At 45.9% G+C, this 23,621-nt stretch overlaps 2 protein-coding genes across 8 annotated transcripts in view; one reads left to right on the forward strand and one right to left on the reverse strand.

Moving 5' to 3' along the window:
• LOC126943899 (metallothionein-1E-like) overlaps window positions 1-23,621 on the forward strand; it is a 374,938-nt gene that overhangs the window by 175,542 nt on the left and 175,775 nt on the right. The window lies entirely within an intron of this gene.
• The window catches only part of NUP93 (nucleoporin 93), a 113,511-nt gene continuing 97,808 nt past the window's right edge, over window positions 7,919-23,621 (reverse strand). For 5 of the 6 annotated variants that reach the window (XM_050772895.1, XM_050772898.1, XM_050772896.1 and 2 more), the window contains 14 exons: window positions 23,384-23,516; window positions 21,794-21,951; window positions 20,484-20,649; window positions 20,103-20,196; window positions 19,085-19,276; window positions 18,240-18,366; window positions 18,051-18,123; window positions 17,714-17,758; window positions 16,103-16,219; window positions 14,655-14,773; window positions 13,293-13,410; window positions 12,773-12,856; window positions 10,852-10,980; window positions 7,919-8,185 (listed from right to left, as the gene is read on the reverse strand). In XM_050772895.1, the coding sequence (XP_050628852.1) occupies window positions 8,075-8,185; window positions 10,852-10,980; window positions 12,773-12,856; window positions 13,293-13,410; window positions 14,655-14,773; window positions 16,103-16,219; window positions 17,714-17,758; window positions 18,051-18,123; window positions 18,240-18,366; window positions 19,085-19,276; window positions 20,103-20,196; window positions 20,484-20,649; window positions 21,794-21,951; window positions 23,384-23,516 (1,666 nt within the window). In that variant the 3' untranslated portion in view covers window positions 7,919-8,074. The remainder of the gene's footprint in view (window positions 8,186-10,851; window positions 10,981-12,772; window positions 12,857-13,292; window positions 13,411-14,654; window positions 14,774-16,102; window positions 16,220-17,713; window positions 17,759-18,050; window positions 18,124-18,239; window positions 18,367-19,084; window positions 19,277-20,102; window positions 20,197-20,483; window positions 20,650-21,793; window positions 21,952-23,383; window positions 23,517-23,621) is intronic. The other variant, XM_050772897.1, reaches the window with a different exon arrangement.

The raw sequence follows: 23,621 nt of genomic DNA on the forward strand, positions 1-23,621 counted from the left end.
TGCGCCACTATACTCCAACCAAGGTGACAGAATGGGACCCTGCCTCAAGGGCCATGGCAGGTGCTGAATGGATGAGTGAAGCTCTTGAGTCAGCCTGGAAGGAGAGACCCTTATAGGAAGAGGCCCCTTATTGTCTCTCACTCCACTAAGAAGGAAGCTCCTTGAGGGCAGAGATCTTGATTCAGTTCACCATTGTGACCCTGTGCCTAGAATAATGCCTGGCACGAGGTAGACCCTTAAACATTTCTTGAACTGCATTCTCCACTTAGCAGTTCCTAAAGAAACAGGAACCGCAAGTTGAACTTGACATGTCAATGTCTTTCCCCATTAGCAAAATTTTGGCTCATCAATGTTGACCTAATTTTGTCTCTTGCCAAAAGAAAAATAATAATAAAAAATAAAAAAGGCATCCCTGAGGTGGGAGTCATTGATTTGACCTGCACCCATGTGCAGGCCCTGTTTTGAAGGGCAGAAGCCCAGTGGTGGAGGACGTCCCTACAGTCTTGGAGACCGTCTGCACAAGGCAGGGAGCTGGGTGGCTACAATGAACGTTTATTTATGGAGAGCCCCCTGTGCGACAGGCAACAGGTTTTAACTTCCTCTTCCCAGTGGCCTGATGGAGTAGAAACTGGCGTGCCTGCTTCCTACAAGAGCAAACTGGTTCCCCGCAATGGAAGGACTCGCAGCTCCCAAGCTCTGAAGCCTTGCGGTGCGGGGCGACTGCCTGGCCAGGACTTGCTCCCTCCGGCCAGGGCACCGTCCTTCCATGTTCCTTACCTTCCCTCTTCCCATCCTCCGCCTCCCGCTGCTGAGAAGACCCTTTCAGAATTTAGTTTTCAAGGAAGTCTGATGTTCTTGTGCTTTCTGATGCCACTGACAGCTGCCAGCCACCAGAGGGCCACATCTTAAATGTCTGTTTTTGAAGAAAAAAAGTGTCCTTTTTGGTTTGGTTCAAATTTTCCTAAAAATTCAAGCCAACTGCTCTGTCAAGCTGATCAGAGACCTACCCCGAGTGTGGTAGGGTCAGTGGTGTAGTGGGGGTGATGCCTCTAGACTGGTGCTATGGGAAGGACACATTTGGGAAAACTGAGGAAAAAGAATTTCCAGCCAACCTCTCCAACGAAAATGTCTCTCGCCGCAACAGCACTGCAGCTTCCCCAGCCTCTGGGGCCTCACTTCCCACCATCAGTCCTCATATTTCTCTGTGGCTGTTTGCTTTTCAGGGCTTCTATGCAAACCTGGCCATTTCCAGGAACAGCTGAGGTGTCACTTATGTTGGGGGGACCAATGGGCTTAACTTTGTCTTCTTCCTTTGCCATTTGGGTGGCATTCTAATGGTTTTAACTGAGGACCCAGAAAGAATCCTCACCCAACTGAAAAGCCTTCAGCTCTTAAGAAATCTGAGGGTGCGGTGGCTCAAGCCTGTAATCCCAGGACTTTGGGAGGCCAAGGTGGGCGGATCACCTGAGGTCAGGAGTTCGAGACCAGCCTGACCAACATGGAGAAACCCCATCTCTACTAAAAATACAAAATTAGCTGGGCATGGTGGCGCATGCCTGTAATCCCAGTTACTTGGGAGGCTGAGGCAGGAGAATCGCTTGAACCTGGGAGGCGGAGGTTGCGGTGAGCTGAGATTGCACCATTGCATTCCAGCCTGGGCAACAAGAACAAAACTCTGTCTCAAATAAAAAGAAAAAAAAAAAAGAAACCCAAATAAACAGGGCCACCCTTACCCCCAGAGGCCCCCTCACCACCATTCCCAGCCCGACAGTTTCCCCTCCACAGCCACAGGCCGCCAGCCCCAGCTCCAGGAGGTGCTGTGCAGTCCCACAGGAGGCCATTAAACCGGCTGATGGGGTCTGAGGCCCAGATTCCCAGGTGACTCATCAGGAAATGGCCTCTCAGATGCCAGCACAAGCTGAGGGCCCCAGGCAAAGGGAGGGGCTGAAACTCTTTTGTGGAGCCCCGTCAGGGATAGCACACAGGCCACTGGGCAGCTGACCTGCCATCACCGTGTTAGGGTGGGTCCTCAGGTGGAGAGATATGAACACCCTACTCCCTTAGCCATCTGCACGTCCTCGAGCAGAATCCCATTCCCCAGATCCTGAAAACACCTGCCCTGGTCAAAAGCACAGGCAGCTACTGTCTAAGAGAGCAGGAGACATTTGTTCCAAGGTCAGGACCAAGCCTCTTCTGCCACCCCACCAAAACATGGCTCCCAAATTCCGGCTCTCCTTCCCCAAGGCCAATAAGTGGCTCTCAACCTCCATTTAAAATGCTTTCCACTCAAGGTCTAAAATAAGGGGTTACAGATCTTAGCTGTTCCCAGCCCCAGAATGCATGCCGCATGCTGGGTTTATCACCAGAATGCTTCTGACTTACTGTCCCACCACACCTGCAGCCAGAATCTGACCTTTCCCCCCAGAATTCTGAAGCTCATGGGGAGAAAGCACAAATTCAGAGCTGGCATGGGAGTCCTGTACTTACAGAGACCTCTGGGGACTTCGCAGACCCAGGGACTGGATAAGCCTTAGGAGCCTTCTTTGCAGGGAGTGGAGAAGAGGCAGGCCTGGCTCATTAACCTCCGAGGCCAGGTAGAGGCACTTCTGTCACCTTCTGAGGAGCCCCCAGGCTGTGCCTCAGCTAAGGATATTCCCAGGAAAGGCCTGAGAAAGGTTTCTGCTCCACTGAAGGACTGAACAAAGGGGGCACATGGCACTCTGGGAGAACATTCCAGAAATTTACTGGCTACAGACAGGGGTGGTGGTGAAGGAACCATCCTAAACAGAGTAAATGCACAAGTTACTGTACAGACAGGAACATGCAGAACACATCCACCAACGCTCTCCCACCCTCTCCCTTCTCCCACAAGCACCACACAGAGTGACTTGAGAAAAGCAAAAATGAAAAAAAGGAAAATAATCAGTCAACTGAAAAACGCAAAGAATTCTCCCCCACTGAGTTTCTAACACAAGTTACTGATCAAGTGAGAAAGGCTGTACTTTGCCTCTTTCCTTTCTTTCTAAAATACACAGTATTTGAAATTTCTGGTTGAAAAACACACAGTAGATGACAGACACTGAGGTCAACAGGGGCCCACATTATCCCGCTCAGCTGCCTGCTGAGCTCTTCAAAACTGTGTATCTCACTGTCATTTCCGATGCCCACACAAGCACAAACAATGCACAAAATCAGGGTAATCCAGTTCCACTAGAGAGCTCCCGGCAGCCCGTGGCAGGCCTGAAGGTCTCTGGGCAGCAAGTATCAGCAGAGGCAAGCCCAGATAGGGAAGCCACATAGAACTGGGACATACTTACACTAGGAACTTCTTCACTGTTTATCCGAAATGCAAACTTAATTGAGTGTCCTATATTTTTATTTGCTAAGTCTGACCCAGATGAAGGGGCCTTATCTGCAGGCCATAAAGCCCTGAGTGCCGCCTGAAAGCCTGCCTAGGCCAGGTCTGCTGAGGCCACCAAAGCATATGTTCTGATACTGAAGTCCCCTCTGGGATCACTGGCTCCCCACTTCCTGCTCAAACAAAAGCCAGTGTCCAGGGCAAACGTTTTTGCCCTCCCCATCCCCAAGAAATAGAAGCTCAAGGGCAAAGGCAGCCGGGCGTACAGTGTGCCAGTGCAGCTGGGTTTCTGCCAGCACCCCCTCCCTTTTTCTTTTTAAAGATCTGGCCTTCGTTATTCACAGTACATCAAATTTCCACCCCCTTCTCAATGTTTCCCTGCTGCTGTGCAGCTCTGAAAGTTTCTGTCTTTGAAGGAACAGCCCTGAGTCTCATCTCATCCTGGGAGACATTATTCTCCTCCACCTTCTTTCAGACTGAATGCCTATTAAGGGCCCCCATGGTGAATCACGGAGTCTGAATCTAGGCACATGGAGCTGTTCCAGAGGATGTGGGGAGGAGCTTGGCACAGGAGGCCAAAGCAAAGCATCTGCTCATTCACATATCTGCTGAGCGATCCGCTGTGGGCCAGAGACCCCAGGGAGGGCACACAGGAGAAGCTTATTTCAAAAACCAAGGTTAGGACAGGAAAATATCCTCTTTCCCTGGGTTAGCAACTTAGAACAACGAGTACTTCACTTAGGTGATCCGGGCCAAGAGGAAAAAAACCCAGCCCACTTTTAAAGCATTATGCACAACTTTGGGAACAAATCAGTGCTTGATTTACCTCAGATATTCCAGCTACCTAGCACGGCCCAGCACAAAGAGGTTTTGAAATGATCTGCTGAAATGGAAACTTGGCTGATAAATACATGTGACCTCTCTAGCCAATCACAAGTTATGTGTGTAATGAGGCAAAAAAGCAGCACAGACCACTTGAAATCTCTTTTCAGGACACTTTAGTAATTTGTAACTTTTTTCCTTTCAGTTGGAAACAAGTGGCAGAAAGATAGATTTATTTCCTTCCTGTCCCTGCCCTGTGAGGGATACCAGTATTATGGAATTGTCAGAAGATGGCGGGAGATGGGATGACTTCTGGATTCAGCGTAGGATAAAGGATGGGGGATATTTTCTTACATAGTTCTAGACAACTCCTGTTTAATGAGATGCAGGAACAAAAGCCCAATTCTGATATAAAACGCACATTTCTATCAAGAATTTTATATGTAACACTCTCCCCCTATTTGCTGATGCAGGGCTCAATTCCTCTCCCAGCTGACTGAGGCTAAGGGAGAGTTCCCAGTCAGTGTGGGGACTGCCAAGACTTTGGCAGGCCTGGGGCAACCCGCCAGCCCAGGGCTTCATTTTGTGACTCAGCATTCAGTATCCTAAAGTCACTTCCTGAGTGGCATGCTAGAAATGTGGCAAGTGATGTGAACTACCTAATGAACTAGACAAAGGTTCTGGTGCCTAATAGAGAAAAAGGATAGTAGAGATCCAGTCTAAAGCAGGAGGGTGTTGGCAGAGCTACATATGATTGCTAAATTTAGTATTAAGGGTTCTGGCTAGGTGCAGGCAAGGGTAAAAATCCAAAGAGAAAAATCACCCTCAGGTTTTTTTTCGGTCAGCAAATGCTGGACACTGTGGAAAAGTCTATAGTTCTTTGCTTTAAAGTTACCTATTCTAGGATTTAAATTATGCATCAGAAGAGTAACAGTGGCTGCCAAATTGTCCTTAAGAGGCTCTAATTAGACTGTAAGTTCGTGGAGGACAGGAGCTGGGTCTGCATCCTGGCCCCAGTGTAAACGGGCGCTTCCTGCTCTTTGAGGAGTCCACCCGGCTCATGAGTTATTGATAAAGGCAAGGCATTTGTTGTGGCAGAGCTCACCAGTTTCGCTTCAGTTTTCCCTCTGAAGTTGGGGAGTCAAGGGTTTTTTTTGTTGTGGTTGGTAAGCCAAAAGAAGAGAATCTGTGAAATTAAATCTCCAGGCCTCTGAAAAGGATCCAGATCAAGTCAGTACTTTCCTTTGAGGGTTTCAGTGAGTTTATTATGAGCCATTCTGAGACAGGAACAAACCTTGACAGCCTCCAAGTGCCCCCAATTTCATTAGAAAGATCGAAAGCTCACATCTGGAAGACAAGAGACGCCTAGTGCCACTTTCTCTTAGTCTCTCTGGGTAAATAGTGAAATCCTGGCCCAACATCTAAGGAAAGAGTTAGTTCTCTGAAAAAGTGAACTGAATATGAGTTTTTAAGCCAATAACCTGTCACAGGGTCATGACTTCTGGGCATAAGCTGTAATCATGGGTACATGACAACCTGATGTTGTAGCCTTGCAAATTCAGCCTGTTTCGCATCTCTGCACAATCCGAGGCCTGTGCCCAATCACAGAATCAGCTGGTAGGACAAGAACTGGGATTTGCTCCATCCGAGGCCTGGCCCTTCTGGTATGAACCTAGTTATCTTATTTCTCCTACAAATGTCTCTCTCAGCAAGTCCTCAACTGCCAACCAGTGACCACTTTTCTCCCAACTCACAGCTCCCCTAACAGCGTAGCTCAAGGTCTGGCTGCTTGCTTGTCTCTCCCTTCTCATTTTAGGACTCATCTACAGGTCAAAGAACCTCATCTCCCCGGATGCAGGGCTGGTGTGCAGTTCTCTCTGGGACAAGTAGAACTGCACGATGCAAGGAAAGGCAAATCCACGATTCTCATGGGATAGTGAAGAAGAGATAAGCCAGGAGCAAACACATTCACAACTTGAGCCTTCTCATTTGTGGCATTGTTATATTTCTATCTGCAAGTAAAATCTAGCATTAGAAAAACAAAGCACTAAGTCGCACTTTATGAAAAGTCCACCGAGTACTCTTATGTTTATTTTTGAGACAGAGTCTCACTCTGTTGCCTAGGCTGGAGTGCAGTGGCATAATCTCGGCTCACTGCAACCTTCGCCTCCCAGGTTCAAGCAAATCTCCTGTCTCAGCTTCCTGTGAAGCTGGGATTACAGGTGCCTGCCACCACACTCAGCTAATTTTTGTATTTTTAGTAGAGATGAGGTTTCATAATGTTGGCCAGGCTGGTCTCGAACTCCTGACCTCAGGTGATCCACCTGCCTCGGCCTCCCAAAGTGCTAGGATTACAGGTGTGAGCAATCCCACCTGGCCAGGAGTACTCTTTTTTAAAAAGCACTATTAAATCATTTGATTAGCTTAAATCAGCACATTTAAGCAGGGCACAACTTGCTAAATCAAGTCCTCTAAAGGGCTCACGTTTCAAGACTTTCTAGTAAAGCTCAATTGAAGATAGGGTGACAAGATGAGACTAGAGGAGGAAGGCAGAACACAGCTCCACTGACCCTCAGGCTGCATCCTTCCTGGAACATGGAATCCTACCGATAAGCAGCAGTTGGTCCCATTATCTACAGATTATTTCTTCCCAAAAGAAAAGGTAACAATTATTTTAACAACTGGGGGACGGTGGGGATGACCACACCGTGACAAGACAGAAACTTCTCCTTACAAGCAAAGGCATCTTTGGGGACCCTTTGGGGATCTTAACATTCTGCTGGGAAAGAGTCTACCTCAGGGATCCATCCATCAAACCAGCAGAGCAGACCGCTGCCCAGTGTCTCAAGGCTCGTTGGCCCATTAAGGAACAAACACGACCTAATTTCCTCTCTGGTTTAGTTCAGGGCTTTGGGATTGTTGGTGGGGGAAACGGAGCAAATGATGGGTGACAACTACTGCTCAGGGAGCAAACACCCACAGTGCTGATGCCATGTGGTGGTCTGGATTCTGTACACTGCAGACTCAGCATGTGACCCATGAGCTTGCCTGGCCAATTGCCTTCATGAGTGGGGAAGAGCGATGGGGGTCGTCTGAGCAGAGGAACTGACCACCAGAGAAGGGAAAGACAGGTTTAAACTTATTTCTAGGAGGGATGTGTATAAGCCCGAGCAGTCAACTCACAGTGGAGCAGTTACAGAGGAGTGCAGTGGCAAGGTTTACCCCTTCCTCAAGTACAAGTTGGGGCACCTGCAACCTTCTTTCTTAAGGCTTTTTCTAGGTCTATGCTTTTATCTCCACTGGGATTACAAGAGAACAGCAAACTGATGAATCCTACAATCAGAGCTGATGATTTGGGGGATGGTCTTGGACCATCTGGACTTAAGTCACACCCAAGAAGAGGAGGACATGGAGTGCTTGATATTTCACACACAAATCTTACATCTTCTAAGGCTGAGGTTGACTTTCACATTCAAATAAAAATGTGAAAATGAATCGTGACTCTGCTATATAGAATATTGTAACTAAATAAAAGTAACTCCCAAAGCCTTTGTTTCCTGGCTCATTTTGGGTAAATTTTTAATTATTTAAGGTCAATTTAACCAAATAATGAATATCTACATAGCCTCTCATTCCCTGGCCCAAGAGCTAGTGACAGCATTCCCCATTACACAAATAAAAATGTAAACAAAATTTCAAAGGAAAAAAAAAAGAAAATAAAAGAATGTTGAAAAGAAATACAAATCAAAGAAATTTATTGGTGTTGACAAAAATACATAATACAGAAACCAAAACAAAACACAACGGAAACAAAACCAGAAACCCCACCCTAGTGGGCCCATGTGCCTGATGTACTGACAGTGTGCCGACCCAGATGTCCCCAAAGCATGGCACTTAATTCATGAGGACCTCCATCTGCACCAGCCTCGCATTGGTGTCCCCAGACGTTCGGTAGGGTATCATTCCAGCAAAGGTAATCAGAGTTCGGGCTTGACTTCGGAGTTGCTGAGAGAAAAGGGAAGGAAGCAAAGGAAATTGGTTAACTTTTGAGTGAGGGCACTATTCCATGTTCTTCCATCCTCCACCCTGGGGTGTCAGGGACAGATCCCTGGTGGGTGGATGACAGTCGTACCCTCCTCTGTCGTATTCCTTCAGCATGACACAAAGTTAACAAAGCTCGTCCCCCGAGGCCCCTGTTCCACAGGCATCCAAACCCATTTACTAAGCAAAAAGCAGATGGGTTTGCCAGGCAAGCCGCCTCGCCCCAACACATTTGGCTAGCTTTTGACACAGCCCTGAGCTTCAGAACTGCCTGCTCCAATTTTCAGAGCCTCTCTCTCTGGCTGGTTTCTGTCCATCTGCTTTCACAGGGATCTGAGTCTCCAGAGCCCCATGAAGCCCTTGTAACACCGGAGGCAAGGGCTGTGACTGTGCAGTCCCACGCCGGCTTTCTTCCTCCCATGCATCTTTCCTCTTCCTTCCTTTCGTTCCTCCTGTTTTCTCCCTTCCTGACATACATGCTTAGCCCTTCTTTCCCCAGGCAACAGTATTTATGGAATTCCTGGATTGTTCCAGGAGGGAAAAAGGTGGCCCTACAAATTTAAACCAAATCTGGACTAGAAAGGGAGAATCTACAAACACCTTTCTGGACTAGTAACAAGAATTTAAAGAAAAACTGAAGAGTCATCTACTAGGCTTACTTAAGGACCATTCCAGAAGAAAACTGAAAAGCAAATGCTTTTTACCTGATGTGTAAAACAAACTAGCGAGTGCATGTCCTTACTAATGTCCAAACAAAAAGAAATCTGACTTTGTGATAGGAATACCCATTGTATTTTCTTTAGAAGTGAATGAAAGTGCATGGGCTCTTTGAAATGAGCTCTAGGGATGTTCAAGTAAAAGGATTTACTCCCTTACTGGGCAGTATCTCACTTTAAACCATGAAACCAAGGACATCAGTGGGCTTGCAGACCTCTTGGGCACGCAACTTTTATATATAACCTTTTACTTAATCCTATTCGCCCCTACCTTTCAGAAAAAGAAAGAAAAAGGAGAGTGGTGGGCAAAAGGCAGGCAGGAGAATGATCTTCAGACATGGGACATGGCCTGCCAGAGACCAGCTCCTCTCAGTGGGCAAGCCTGCCTGAACTGTAAGTGGCACACAGAGCACTAAGAAGTATCCACTATCTCAATACTCACATTCACAAACATCACTGCACTGGGTTTCTATTATCAAAAAAGATTCCTGCCAAGTGGTAGGCACCATGAGCCTACCGCTGGCACATCTGGCGTTTAGATTCCTATCTGTCCAGGGTAGGGAGAAGACCAGCAAATGCTCTGGTGCGCACCTGGACGGGCTGACCACTTCAGTGGACCACTCTTGAGCACTGTTACCCACATTCCTAAAGGTGGAAATTTCCACCATCTTTCACTAAGCACAAGTTTTATCAACAACAATGCCTGTGGGGTCACAGTGGAAAGAGCTCACAGACATCCTCAGAGGCAGAAGACAGAACATGGCTTCTTGGCTGCCAAAACCAAGTCTGATGTTAGACACTGAGATCCTGAGAGTCTCATCAAAAATTAAGCGGAAATGTTAAAGGAAAGGTAATTTTAAAAAACATCATTGTGGGGCTGGGCACGGTGGCTCACACCTATAATCCTAGCACTTTGGGAGGCCGAGGTTGGGGGGATCTCTTGAGCTCAGGAGTTCGAGATCAGTCTGGGCAACATGGCAAAACTCCATCTGTATATAAAGTACAAAACTCAGCTGGGTGTGATGGTGCACACCTGGAGTCCCAGCTACTTGGGAGGGTGAGGTGGGAGGGTGGCTTGAGCCCAAGAGGTGGAGGCTGCAGTGAGCTGAGATCATGTCACTACATTCTAGCCTGGGCGACAGAACCAGGCCCTGCCTCAAAAAAAAAAAAAAAGAAAAAGAAAAGAAAAGAAAACACCATTGTACTATCCCCTTATGGTTTAATTGGGTCAAAAAATACCTTTGCTCTTTTTTTTTTGTAATCAGACAACATATGCTGTGAGCCCCAGGGTTCTAGCTACCTGGATTCCACTTGACCCACGCACTGCCAGAGGTCCCACAGGCAGCAGAAAGGGCACAGGTGTCAGAGACCCAGCCTCCAGACATGGCCCCTTCACCTACCTGCCACCTGAGGGCAGTTGCTTCCCAACTCCACAGCTCAGTTTCCTCAGCTGTGAGAGGGGATAAGATGCTGTGCTAGTTACCTCTCTAGGGTCACTGTGAACACCGTGACAGGAGAAACAAGGGTTCACATTAAATTAATGTGTTGATCAAAAATAAAGTATGGTTTTAATAAAAGTGTTCACTAATGAGCTAGGACTAACAAAATAAACTTTTTTAAAATGTGCAGGAAGTTCTTAAGGAGTCAACTAGAAATTAGCATTCTGTGTGATCTGTTAAAAGGTAAGATTTGCAGACCTAGCACTTCTTTTTATTTTTTTAAGCTTGAGAAGAGCAGCAATCCCTTTAATGTTTGATTTCCTCTGGGAGCCCCCTAACACGAGATTTATCCAGCTGCCAGGTACTAAGGAGAAAGAGCAGTTTTGGGTCACGTGGTCTCTTAATAAGAGTGCAACGGATTCCAAACCAGAAAGGTGGTGCTCAGCAATGTTTCTCGTGAATGCTGGGATCTTACAGAGTCGCGGTCCTCGATGACTCTCTGGGGCCTGGATGATGAGGATGGACTTGTCCCCTTGAGCCTCTTAAACTGTGTGAACAAGATGTTCATGGTGGCAAGAAGCACTTCTGAGAGGTTGTGCCTGATCTACACAGAGAGAAAAACGGAGTAAAGAACAAGAACCAAGCCTTTCGGGCCAACCACAGATGGAGGGAGGGTGGGCTGCTCCAGGCGGGCCTGGTCGCATCACTCCTCACCATTACCAGGTGGAGAGCCACAAGTCACCCAAAAGGAGCTGATGGCACTGAAACATCAAGTGTGAGAAAAAACCCCAAGCAATGCTCCTCAGGTCAGGTGGTTACTGTTTCTGCTCCTTTATGCTGTTTATGCTGTTTTTCCCTTAGTCAGGGGCAGCAAGCCAAAAAAAGCATGCTGACATCTGGTTAGCATTAGGCTTAGACTGGCCAGCAGAGTGGATGCCAATACATAATTTGAATTTGAATGTCAGGAGGTACAGGTGCACATGCTACTTCTCCACAGTCCCTACCACTCCCCACTCTCTCAAAGTCAGTGGGCTGTTTCCACTGGATCTGCATGGCCCTACCAGAGTCCTTGGGAGTGTCTACAAGGGCAGGCCCTGGTGTACTACTTTAATCTCTGATGCAATGAAGGATGTATTCAAGGAAAGGCTAGAAATAACAAAGGAGCAAGTGGCTAAGGGTAGAAACCACAGCAGGTATAAAGGGAAAGTCAGCAAGGGGTAAGACCTTCTGAACTGTGTGTACCACAGTAGTCAACATCCCTCTTCATGTGCAGAACTGGCCTTACTTCTTTCTCTAAAACAGAAACTTTTTTTTTTTTTTGAGACAAAGTCTCCCTCAATCGCCCAGGCTGGAGTGAAGTGGCGCAATCTCAGCTCACTGCAACCTCTGCCTCCTGGGTTCAAGCGATTCTCATGCCTCCGCCTCCTGAATAGCTGGGACTACAGGCATGCACCACCATGCCTGGCTAATTGTTATATTTTTTAGTAGAGACGGGATTTTACCAAGTTGGCCAGGCTGGTCTCCAACTCCTGACCTCAGCTGATCCATCTGCCTCAGCCTCCCAAAATGTTGGGATTATAGGCGTGAGCCATCGCACCTGGCCAGAGACATTTTATAAAAGGCATCTGCTCAATGAGGAATAATTTTAAACTGAAAAACCACTAGTGACATCCCAGAGCCAGGCAGTTGGTTCTAGCATAGTGTTGAGAGCTGAGTTGAGTGTTTGTAGTTCTAGAGATGAATTTACCTGGGCCACACACTGGAATGACTCAGGGAGGTCTGGGCTGCAGCAGTCAGGGAAACCAGAATCTCTGGGGTCTGGGCATGAGAGTTCTTAGAAACTCTCCTAGAGATGCCAGTATGCAGCCCAGCTGAGCACCCTGGGCTAGATGTTGGCAATATGCTAGAAACCCGACAGACAGACAGTGGCTCTGGGGCTTATGGGGTGATAGTCACAGTCACTGAATTTGCTTCTTTAGACAAAACAGATCAGGGAGGGCAAAGGTGGCAGTGCATCATGATGTGTTTCATGTACCCAATGGAACTACTTAAAGATGATCAGAGTTAAGCACCAAAATACCCTCTAGTACAAGTGGATAATAGAAGAATTAAACCAGACTTCACAGGATCAACCAGAAACCTGTTTCTCCCAAGAACATGTCAATCACTGAAATGACTGTATTTTCTCAATCAGGAATTCAGACAATAATCTGATGGGGATGTATGCACTCACAGAAAAGCCAGGCCAAGGTATTTGAAAGGGAACCACTCTGGAAAACTCAGTCTGGATAGTTACTGTAACTAGAACTCTTAAAGCTGTTAGGTACAGGAAAAGAAAAAGCTTTTGGTGGAAGTGGGGAAAAAGGAATTCCATAACTCAGGAAGAAGGAACTTACTTCATCACTGAAATTTCTGAAGGCAGCCACTCTCTCTTCCACACTTTCCTGATTCAGGGGCACCAGCTTCAAGCGCTCAATTATCTGTTTAAAACAACCACCAGCCCCATGTAAGACAATCATCACAGTCATTTCATCTCTCTACATGTAAAGTCAGCACCCTCACATACTCCAAAGGGCTTCTTCATAGAAAACACCATTCTCCCTTGTGTACACAGAAAGGCTTTGATTCTAACTAGCTAACTTAATTCTTATCCTCATTTTCTGACACATTTTTTAAAATTCAGAGATTTCAAATTACTTTGAGAAATGTATGTTTTCAGATTAAAGGGGAAAGGAATAGGGGGAAAAAATAAAGCAACACAGGAAATCCTTTTAAGTCCCAGGATTGTACTTGTCCTTCTTCATTTAACAAACATACTGGCAACAGCTCCTTTGTTTTAAGTAAATTCCATGCAGTGTTTTGAATTTTCAAGGGTGTACATTAACCTGCACTTCAAACACCTTTCCTGAAACTTACATCAAAAGCTCTATCAATATGACCACTATGATACTCGTCAAAAAAGGTGATCAAGTCCAAAAGAAGATAGAACGTGGAGTCCACAAATTTATTTGCACTTATTCCTTGAGCCCTATACCTGAAAGACAAAAACGGGGTGGGGGGAGTGAGAGTGTATCAGGAATTTCTGTGTAATCCATAACTGTGGAATAGCATTTAAAAAGACAGTGGGGTATGGTTCATGTGGCTCATGCCTGTAATCTCAGCTACATGGGAGGCTGGGGCGGAACGACTGCTTGAGGCCAGGAGTCAGAGACCGGCCAGGAGTGAGAGACCAGACTGGACACACAGCGAGACCCCATCTCCACAAAATATTAAAATATTAGCCAGGTGTAGTGGTATGTGCCTGTAGTTCTATCTCCTCAGGAGGCTCAGGTGGGAGGATTGCTTGAGCCCAGGAGTTCGAGGTTACAGTGAGCTATGACTGTACCACTGCACTCCACTCCAGCCTAGGTGACAGAGGGAGACCCTGTCTCAACATACAAAAAATACATAAAAAGCATCAAAACCTCTTGAGCTCTCTGGGTGAAGTTAATTAAAGAGTGTAAAATGGTGTTTATTTTGAAACAGCCAAGCACTGATAGTGGATTTGGTATGAATCCACCTACAGGTACTCCACATGGAGCGCGGTTCTCCAGCCTTGACCATCATCTCAGCATCCAATCTTCATGAAAGGTAGAAGGTCCTGACGGGCAAAAAGCCGAGCGGCCATCACTAGGGATTGTTTGCTAGGTGGAGATATCTCATTTACCAAAGAATGCTCTTTTGTGTTACCCCGGGAAAGCACTCCAAACCCAGTTTTCTCTGGGTCATTTTATTAGCAATATCTATAGAGAGCACAAAAAGTAATGTTGTTAGCCTCAGCCTGGGACTTAAACTAGTTAAAAGTCTGATAATTCAGTTAACTCACTGGGGATCCAGGTTGTCTGAAACACTGGCCACGACACCTCTAAGAATCTCCCCCATCCAACTATCACTAGCTTTGGTCTTGAATGCCTTTGAGAGGGCTGATGAGAGTATACAACAGTATATAGGTGAGCATAATGCCTAGAATTAAACTTCATGTGCATGACTAAAATACTGAGATGCCCTTTCATACCCATTTCTTTGGCAAAAATGTTAAGTTTGATAGTACCAAGTGCTAGTTCTGATGTGGGGACAAAGGAACTCACGCAGTGCTGGTGGCATGATGAGTTAGAAGAACCACTTTGGAAAGCTGTCTGCTGTTACCTAGTAAAGCTGAACATGCATTTGGGTGGGCAAAGGTGGCCTGGCACTGGCAGTGGCACCCTCAGGGTCCCATGGAGTCAGCTCCTGGCTTACCGTTCAGCAATGGAGAGTGCCATGTTCTTCAGTCTCTCCTTGTTGGACTGCGGGGCACTGATCTGGGGGACGACAGGGCTCAGCAGTTTGTTCATCAGTTCCAGTACCTTGTCAGCATTCTGCTCACGTTTTTAAAATTAAGGAAGCAATCAATAAAATAATCAATAAAAGGAACAAGTATATAATGCCCCCTACCCACCAAAGAGAACTTTCTGGGGTGATGGATGGAAATGTTTGGTATCTTGATCTGGATGGTGGTTACAAAGATATACACCTATGCACAATTCGTCAAGCTGTACATATAATTATTGCACATTTTTCTACATCTTAATTATACCTCAATCAAAGCATTTTTTACCGCCTCCCAGGTTCAAGTGATTCTCGTGCCTCAGCCTCCTGAGTAGCTGGGATTACAGGCATGCACCACAATGCCTGGCTAATTTATATATTTTCAGCAGAGACGAAGTTTTGCCATGTTGGCCAGGCTAGTCTTAAACTCCTGGCCTCAAGTGATGTGCCCGCCTTGGCCTCCCAAAGTGCTGGGATTACAGGCGTGAGCCCCTGCACTTGGCCTATAGCTGTTTTTTTGGTCTACTTTTCTCAGCTGATAAAGAAGAGAATGTAATCTTGTTTAGGTCATAGAATCCTTAGCAGCTACCATATGTTCTTAGTCATCATTTGTTCTTAGGTAGAAACATGTATTCTAGTCATCTCAAAATGCCCAGCTGTGGTCTTATTTTCTTTCACTCCTTCCTGCACACTGATGTGGTCTTATCTTCTAATACTACTGTTCCCCAGTGTGTCTGTGGCTGCCAGGGTCAGCATAATGCCATTTTCTTTTTTTTTTTTTTTTGAGACGGAGTCTCGCTGTGTGGCCCAGGCTAGAGTGCAGTGGCCCGATCTCGGCTCACTGCAAGCTCCACCTCCCGGGTTCGCCATTCTCCCGCCTCAGCCTCCGAGTAGCTGGGACTACAGGCGCCCGCCACCACGCCCGGCTAGTTTTTTGTATTTTTTTAGTAGAGATGGGGTTTCACCATGTTAGCCAGGATGGTCTCGATCTCCTGACCTCGTGATCCACCCGCCTCGGCCTCCCAAAGTGCTGGGATTACAGGCTTGAGCCACCGCGCCCGGCCCATAATGCCATTTTCAACAGTGGCTTCACCATGGAAATGTGATGGATGCTAATTCTGCTGCCAAGTGAGACAATAGTTCAATGCCTGCAGGACATCCTTTCAATATGTTGTTTGGTCAGAAAAATCTTATGGGAAGAAATACAGCTGTAAAATGGGAATTCTGTCCTGACTGGACCATTAACTGTCTAAGCACTAGAGCAAACGCCTCTACAGGGAGGGTGCTACAACAACGACACTGTCGAAGTGGCTGCACATTTAATGCCGAAAGGCTGGCAGACCTGTGAAGTGCAGAAGAAGGAAGCAGGCACACTATACCTTGGCAAGGTCATACAGCTTTGCTGCCTCTTCAAACAGTCCTTTATTTTCTGCCACGGAAGCAACTTTGTTGATAATAGGCTTTGTGTCACTAGTAAACTTATCTATGACTCCAGGCTGACAAGACAAATTATGGAGGGGGAGGAAGAGACAGACGGGTGCACAGAGCTATTATTTTAAACAAAGAGACGCAATTAGGACCCAAAAAATACTTCAAGTGAAATTGCTTGCCCTGGGCAATACATGTACTCCATCAGCCAGACTCTGGCTTTCTTGAAGATATAAAGTCCTATTAAAACTATAAAAGAGACCAAGGAAACTACACATGAAAGGGCAGACTTACTAGAAGCACAGAGGAGTCAGCAATAAGACATCTGTGCTTTCTAATTTTCCAAAATGACCCAGAGAGTCAGTGAAATCAATGATTTTAAATTTGCTGATGAGTAGGAACCACAGAGAAAAAGCAGGAGGCTTAGAGAAAATATCTGAAAGATTTTGGATTTGTTTTCTAAGACAGATGGCAAAAGGAACTCAGTGCTGAAAAAACACATGGCAAGTGGTAACAGGACATTTCTTAAAAAAAAAATCACCATCACCACTCGACAGCAACTAAATGCTCAGGAGAGCATGAGAGAGGCCTTAGGTACCCTGGGAGAATGAAGGCAAGTGCATAATATCTCTGCCTGGCCATTCTGCTTCTCCACCGGCACTGGACCCTCAGGGCTGGACCAGGTCGAGGTGACTTGCCCTGCCACTTGGGAGGCAGGAGAGGATAAGGTCTTATCTATGTTTCCAGCTCTGTCAACTCACACACACTGGAAGCCTCCTGGCCCCAGTACAGCCTGTTAAAGAAGAAACTATGCAAAGCACTCAGTACCATGCCTGGTGATTGTCACTGCCCAATAACCAAGGCCACTGTCATCAGCACTGTCACTTGCCTTTCTTCTGAGGTAGATGCTGTGAGCAGTGTGAGCTCATCTACAGATTGCTGGGTCCAAAACACTCATTTTTACAAATGAGAAAAGTCAGTCCCTGAGGGGCTAGTGACTTTCTAAAGGCCACAGGGAGATTCAGGGCCAGGACTGGTCTCTGACAACAGGATCTCTGACCCTCCTGCCATGACAACCAATGGGCATAGTGAGTCCTGAAATCCCTCAGGCCTTCCAGGAGTATTTCCAGGGTCACTGTGGAGTTCAAAGCCCTTGGAAACTGCATTTTGAAGGAGGTCAAGTGCACATCTAACTTTTCCATCTTGGGAGAATGGGTGCAGTAATCAATTTCTTTTTCTTGCATGTTTTCTGAGCCAAGAATGGCAGAAATGTGTAATAGCATTCTCAGCTCAAAAAATGACAGGCATGAACAAATGAATATTCTGAACATAATAAAAAAGCTTTGTAATCACAAATTAACATATTTTAAGGAGATATAAAGTGTGTGTAAAACCAAGGTCATCATCTGGGCCCATAATTTTCATTCCATTTTTTAAATTAAGCAACTCTGTTCAGATTTGCATCTTTAGTACCTTGAATCTTAAAATCTAAGTGTATTCTTTTGATATTTATAAATCCCCAACAGCTAACGAACATTTCTCTAAGGATGCATTTAACTCACCTTTCTACTTCCGTCATTCTCTAGTTTCCCAAGAATCATATCGAACTGTGGAAGGAAAAAAGTTTACTCAAATTATTGGACAAAGATATAAACATAATCCATAAGTCTTTAGAGAAAAAAGAGAGGAATCAAATGGGATGAATGGGATAAGTCTCACGCAAACTAAAAATCAGTGTGACTGAAATAAATATTTTCACTGTTAGAAACCAATGAAACTCTAAAAACTCCCTAGGCCTTATCCACCACAACCATATTGAAGTAAACATGCAGTACGGAATGAACATGGGAACATGCACACTGAAAACCATGGGGAGGAGAGAAAAGGAAACCCACTTACCTCTCGGCTTTCAATCACAAGCTCACTCACACAGCGCAGAAACATGTTTTCTCCTTGACTATCTTTCTCATCCCTGTAAGGGAAAAAAATCAACTCAGTTTCTAGTCTGGATATAAGGTCTCTAACGGTCATTCTCAGAATGGCAGAAATTGAAACTAGCTGAAGTAAATGGTCAAAAGCAAACGTTACCTGAGGAAATAGAAGTACTGGAGGGCCTCCCTTGGGTCCGTGGACTCAAACTTCCGGGTGTACAGCATGAGGAGTCGCACAAAGTTCAGCCGCCGCATGCAAGGAGGGTCACCAGGCTCGTGGCTGACTGCATCGTGGGGGTCAGAATGGGTCACAACCACACTGCTCCTCTGACCCATGCAACCCAGAAACTATGGAAGCTGAATCCACAGACCCAGCAGCCTCTACTCCTGCAGCCCAGTCAATGTTTGCCAATATAAGCTTTGGCCAGTCCCTTTTACCACCCTATCCTCAATTTGTCCCCAGGCCCAGCGTGGAGAAAACAGCACTTTGCCTTAAATTACTAATATGTTGGTCTCTGAATGAAAAGATAATCCAACTGACCATTATGGCACATGCTCTGGGATGACTCTGCTACACCAATAAGGAACCCGCAGCCATTCATCCACATTTACTTCCTCTCTCTCCCCTGACTCTCTCATCCCAGTCTGGTATGCATATGCCTGACTGGGGTTTCCAATGTCATTAAAGCCAGGGCCCTAATGGGAATCAGACCCATAACTCTAGGGGCTGCTTCTTCACCATTTTCCAGGCAATCAGACTGGCCACAAAGCTAGCACTTTGAACAGCACTTTATATACTTAACTTCCAAGGGAATACCAATGCTTGGGGCGGGGAAGCAAGAACCCCAACACTAATCATCTAAAAAGCTCAACTGTCCACATGCTCTAAAATGACTGGTACCCTTTGCTCAAATCCTTATTGGTTGTGGTTTTGTGGCCACCGTCGCCCAAAGAGGGACGTGCTGTGGTTACATTACTGTAAACCCAATCCCAAATACTCACGGAGCTGAGCACTCTGTCCGGAGGACTTTAAAAGCAACTTCAGCTCAAACAGCACCAGTGCTACATGGACAGCATGGCAGCGCAGCCGCTCCATGCGGAAAAGAAAGGCAATTGCTGCCTCAAACTGCGCTGTCAGGAACAGGACTTGGAAGTAGAGGAAGGGTTGCTGGTTCACCGTAAAGTGGGACTCGCCTGGGAGAGAGGAGAGGAGAGGAGATAAAACCAACTCAGAAAGAAGGTGCTTACTGGTGGCCGAACCCCCAGGCAGCAGCCTGTGAGCCCACAGGACTAGATGGGCAGGAAGAAAGCACCAGCATGAGCCTGAATTGATCAAGGGGGCCCTGAATACAGTAAACTGCCATGTGAAATGTGACCTGGCTCCTCCATCTTCTCTAGACCTCATAACATTACTAGAAATTTGACTGTGCTGTAAAACTCCAGCTGCTTGCGTTAGGTGGGAGAGAAACAGTTAAGGATCTTAAAATGGACCACAGAGAGTGTCTATCTCCTTTACCCTGTTAAGTCACTCAAGGAAAGAAATGCAGATTTCAAAGGAGTTTCAGTTTACTCATAGTCACAGAAATCTGAATGCAACAACTGGTAACCATTATTTGGAATCTTCTTTTCTTCTCAGTTTTTAAAAAATAGGGGGGAGGAAAGAAGAAAGGCTATTTCTGTCTCTCTCCTTTGTGCTCAGATCTAGTGACTAGTAAGATCTACTAGGAAGCAACAGCTACGTCTTCTTTGTCTCTCTCTGAGCATATGTCTACTAGAACAGTTCAAAGAATTAGAGAAAATAGATTTTTGTGTATGACCATATAAGTTTTATGCATTACTTAAGGCCACATGCCCTTTATTTGAATTTGGAATGGTAGGTTTGCTGTTTTGCCTTGACAATCTATAGGAGTTTTGAAAGAAAGACAAAAGTTCAGAGATGAAAAATTTTCCCAGAGGAAAACTGAGGTAGTCACCTTAAGTGGACAAGAGAAGGGAAAGGTGGTTATGTCCAGGATCTTACCGTAGTCTTCCAACAACTGTTTCTGGAACTGTGAGAGAGTCAGCCTGTCTTGTGGGGAGCTGGTGCCATCGTCGTCAAAACACACTTGGTTCAACTAAATCCCCAAGAGAAACACATGCATTAGTACAAACTACACCCTGAGCCACACGCACAGAGTTGTAGCTGTTCAGCAGCCATGCTCAATGATGTCAGCTGGAAGCTGTGTTTAAGGCTATGGTTATGAGCTGGGAATTACACAATAAAAAATGGGGACAGGAGACGAGGACCCCGCTGGTCCTGATCACCTTATTGGCATCATACATTATGCAGGTAAAATCTTTCTGGGGACATGAGCACAGAAAAGGGGTAAAGCCCTGTGTGGGCAGAGGAAACCATGCCTACCTTCAGCCACAGGTAATCCTCAGTTTTGTCTGCCACTTCACTCTGGTTGTCGGTGACGTCACATCTGCCAATGATACAGTACACGGCCCGCTTGTAGGGATCTGTATTGTTCCTGAGGGCTCTGCGGTAATGCAGCCGGAGCTTGTTTTCTGTAGCTGGGGACAATCTACAGACATAAAGGAACAGACAGATACACACTCAATAAAAATCCTCAAGGGCATCTGAAAGCATCCCAAGTCCCAAACATATAACAGCAGGGAAGCCTTCCTTCATCGGGGTAAGAGAGACTGTCTCTGCCCTATCCCCTCCCCTCAGCACCATCACTTTAACCTGACTTGCAACTACCAGCACCTGCATCTATTGGCCTGCCAGTTTTCTATTTGCTGAGACCTTCATGGACAGGTCAGAAATCCCAGGGAATTAGAACTCCATTCCACACCCCAGCAGCACTCAAGCAGCGATGGACAGGAGTGAATCCTTCCCTTAACTGTCTTAGCTCCTCTGTGGCCTCCACACTCCCTTATTCATGTGAGATCACCTCCTAAAAAAACAACTTGCACTCAAATCTCCTTCTGGGGGAACCTTAAGACATTAACCCTACTTTAATTCTAATATGAGCAAGACAGGGGCTTGTGGTTTGAGGTAATCTCTTGACATGACATTATTAATGCTGCCAAGAAAAGTATCCTAGTTTTTCACAAGTACAACTACAGTAACCGCCATCATTTCTTCTACATACATGTACATATATATAATAACCTCAGTTTGAGTATGAACTTAAGTCCAATTACATTAGCAAAAATCCAAGGAAAATTAATGCTTAGCAGTTCCTTAATGCAAGAGAATGTAAAGACTTAATGAATTAATTCAATGATTATATTTCAATTTTACTAACTTCTAATTCTAGCCTTTAAGCTATGAAGTACATGACAACATATTTCCATACTGGAAGCACTAAGTGTTAACAAATGTAACTTTTAAAAAGTCCCATTTTATAAAGCATCCTTGATGTGCCTTAGATTTACAGAACAACTCACATCATGCTCCTGAGCCAGCCCCTCCCTTGTAGGAACAGGAAAATTCCCAAACACAGATGCACGCATGCCTAGACATCAGCATCAGAATGGGGCATTCTTCTAATCCTTTCACTCTTTATTCCCGAGAGAGTTCTATTTGCTTTCAAAACCTCCTTTTTCCCCCAAGCAGAAACTTGTTTTGGGCCTGTCCAGGGAAAAGAGAATAACGACAGGGAAGGTCGCCCCTTTGATTCTGCACGGCTACCACTGGGCGTGCCACCTCATTTACCATACCTTCTGTCCTTGCTGTTCATGTACTCCTGGAACCAGGTTTTAAACTCTCCCAGCTGGTGCTGGGCTCGATTAACTACCTGTGAAGCGGCAAGCAGGTCTCCACAGCGCATGCAGTAGTAAATTAGTGCCCACACAGGATGGCCTTCTACCTCTCCATCCTAAAAGAGGAACAGTAAGTGCTCAAAATAAACAAAAAAAAGCTGAGCTGACTGCTTTCATATGTGCTAAAACCAAGCTAAGCCCCTCTCCTTAAAATAAGTCACTTAATGTTCACAACAGCTCCCTGCGGTGAGAACCATTAACAGCCTTTTCCTCCCTGTTTTACAAACAAGGAAACTGAGGCATGGAAGCGTTAAGTCATCTGTCCAAGTAAGCTGTTAAGTAACAATATGGCTCCAGAGCTTTTCCTCTGAAGCGCTATGTACCCCACCTGATCCAAAGTTACCCTGTGGTTTTTCCATGGAACCCCACGGGCCCACAGTAACTGGGTGACGTTCTTTTGTGATAACATATACACATGCACTCCTACAACCCCCACAAAGCAAGGGCTAAAGATGTCACTGACCAGTAAGAGACTACCCTTATAGTACTCAAGTTTATAAAACGTCATAAAAATTTTACTCAGTATCTTGGTGTCAGGTACTGCTGGGCACTAGGGGATCTGAGAGATAGCTCTGTTCCCACTCTCTGAATACTACAGCTTATTTATCCCAAGTCTGGTTTTGCCATTTGTCTGCACAGCGGCCTGCGCTTACGCTTCTCTCTTTGCTTTTCTTCAACTCCTCCAGAAATAGGCCTCAGGCCTCCTTTCTTGGCACTTCCACCCTTCCCTCAGCAGGACTCTCTCTAAAACCCAGATCTGAACTTGCCCACTTAAACCCCTTTGAGCTGTTTAAGTCCAAAGTGCTGGGCCTGGCACTTAAGGCCTTCACTAGTGGGCCCCAAGCTTGCCAAGCCCTACTGTGCACCCAGTCCTCCAGATACTCTCTCCTGCCTCCATGCATTTGTGCATGTGTTACCTCCTCCTGGTATACTCTTTTCCAAAACTTCAGGTTGGTGAACTCCTATTCTTTAAGAGCAAGTGAGAATCTCACCTTCTTTATGCAGCTAATCTCGTCTGTATCCTGCCACCCTTTGCATAAGGCTCCAGTTTAGCACTTTGCATTACTGTATGATAATCTCCCCAACTGGACCATGAGCTGAGAAGAGAACACATCCTAAAAACTACATTCAACTCCATTCTTCCAGCTGTTTTAGTCAAAAATCTCAGAAGTCATCCCTGACTCTGCCTCTCACACTCAAATCCACGTTCTTCAGCAAGTCCTACTGGCTCAGCTTTCAAAACATGTCAAGAACCCAATGGCATCTTCTCCATGCACTCTCCTCCACCCTGGGCTGAGCAACTACCACCATCACCTGGACTTCTATACTACCAGCCTCCTAAGAGGTCTTCACCTTCTGTCGTCACCCCTCTCTGAACTCATCTCCATACAGTAGTCTCCACACATATCCTCATTTTAACTGAAAATGCCAATCTGAGGGCAACTGCTCTGGGGGTGTAACTGATCACACAGAGAAAGTTGTCAGTACCTGTAGTCCAGGCAAGGGAGCTGGAAGTTTAATGTTCAGGAAACTTCGAACCAATTGGTAAGTCCCAGGCACCCCTCCCAGCTGGGCCTGATGCAAATTTCCAAAGACAGTCACAAGGGTGTAATTCTTATAACTGGAAAAATTTTAAAGGAAAAAACAGGGAAGATTGAAAACATTTATTACACATCTCTATGCCCATATCCATGACATTACACTGTAGCTTGGAAGGGCAGGGCCT

The sequence above is a fragment of the Macaca thibetana genome, chromosome 20, assembly GCF_024542745.1.
Source record: "Macaca thibetana thibetana isolate TM-01 chromosome 20, ASM2454274v1, whole genome shotgun sequence".
NCBI classification, from domain to species: Eukaryota; Metazoa; Chordata; class Mammalia; order Primates; family Cercopithecidae; genus Macaca; species Macaca thibetana.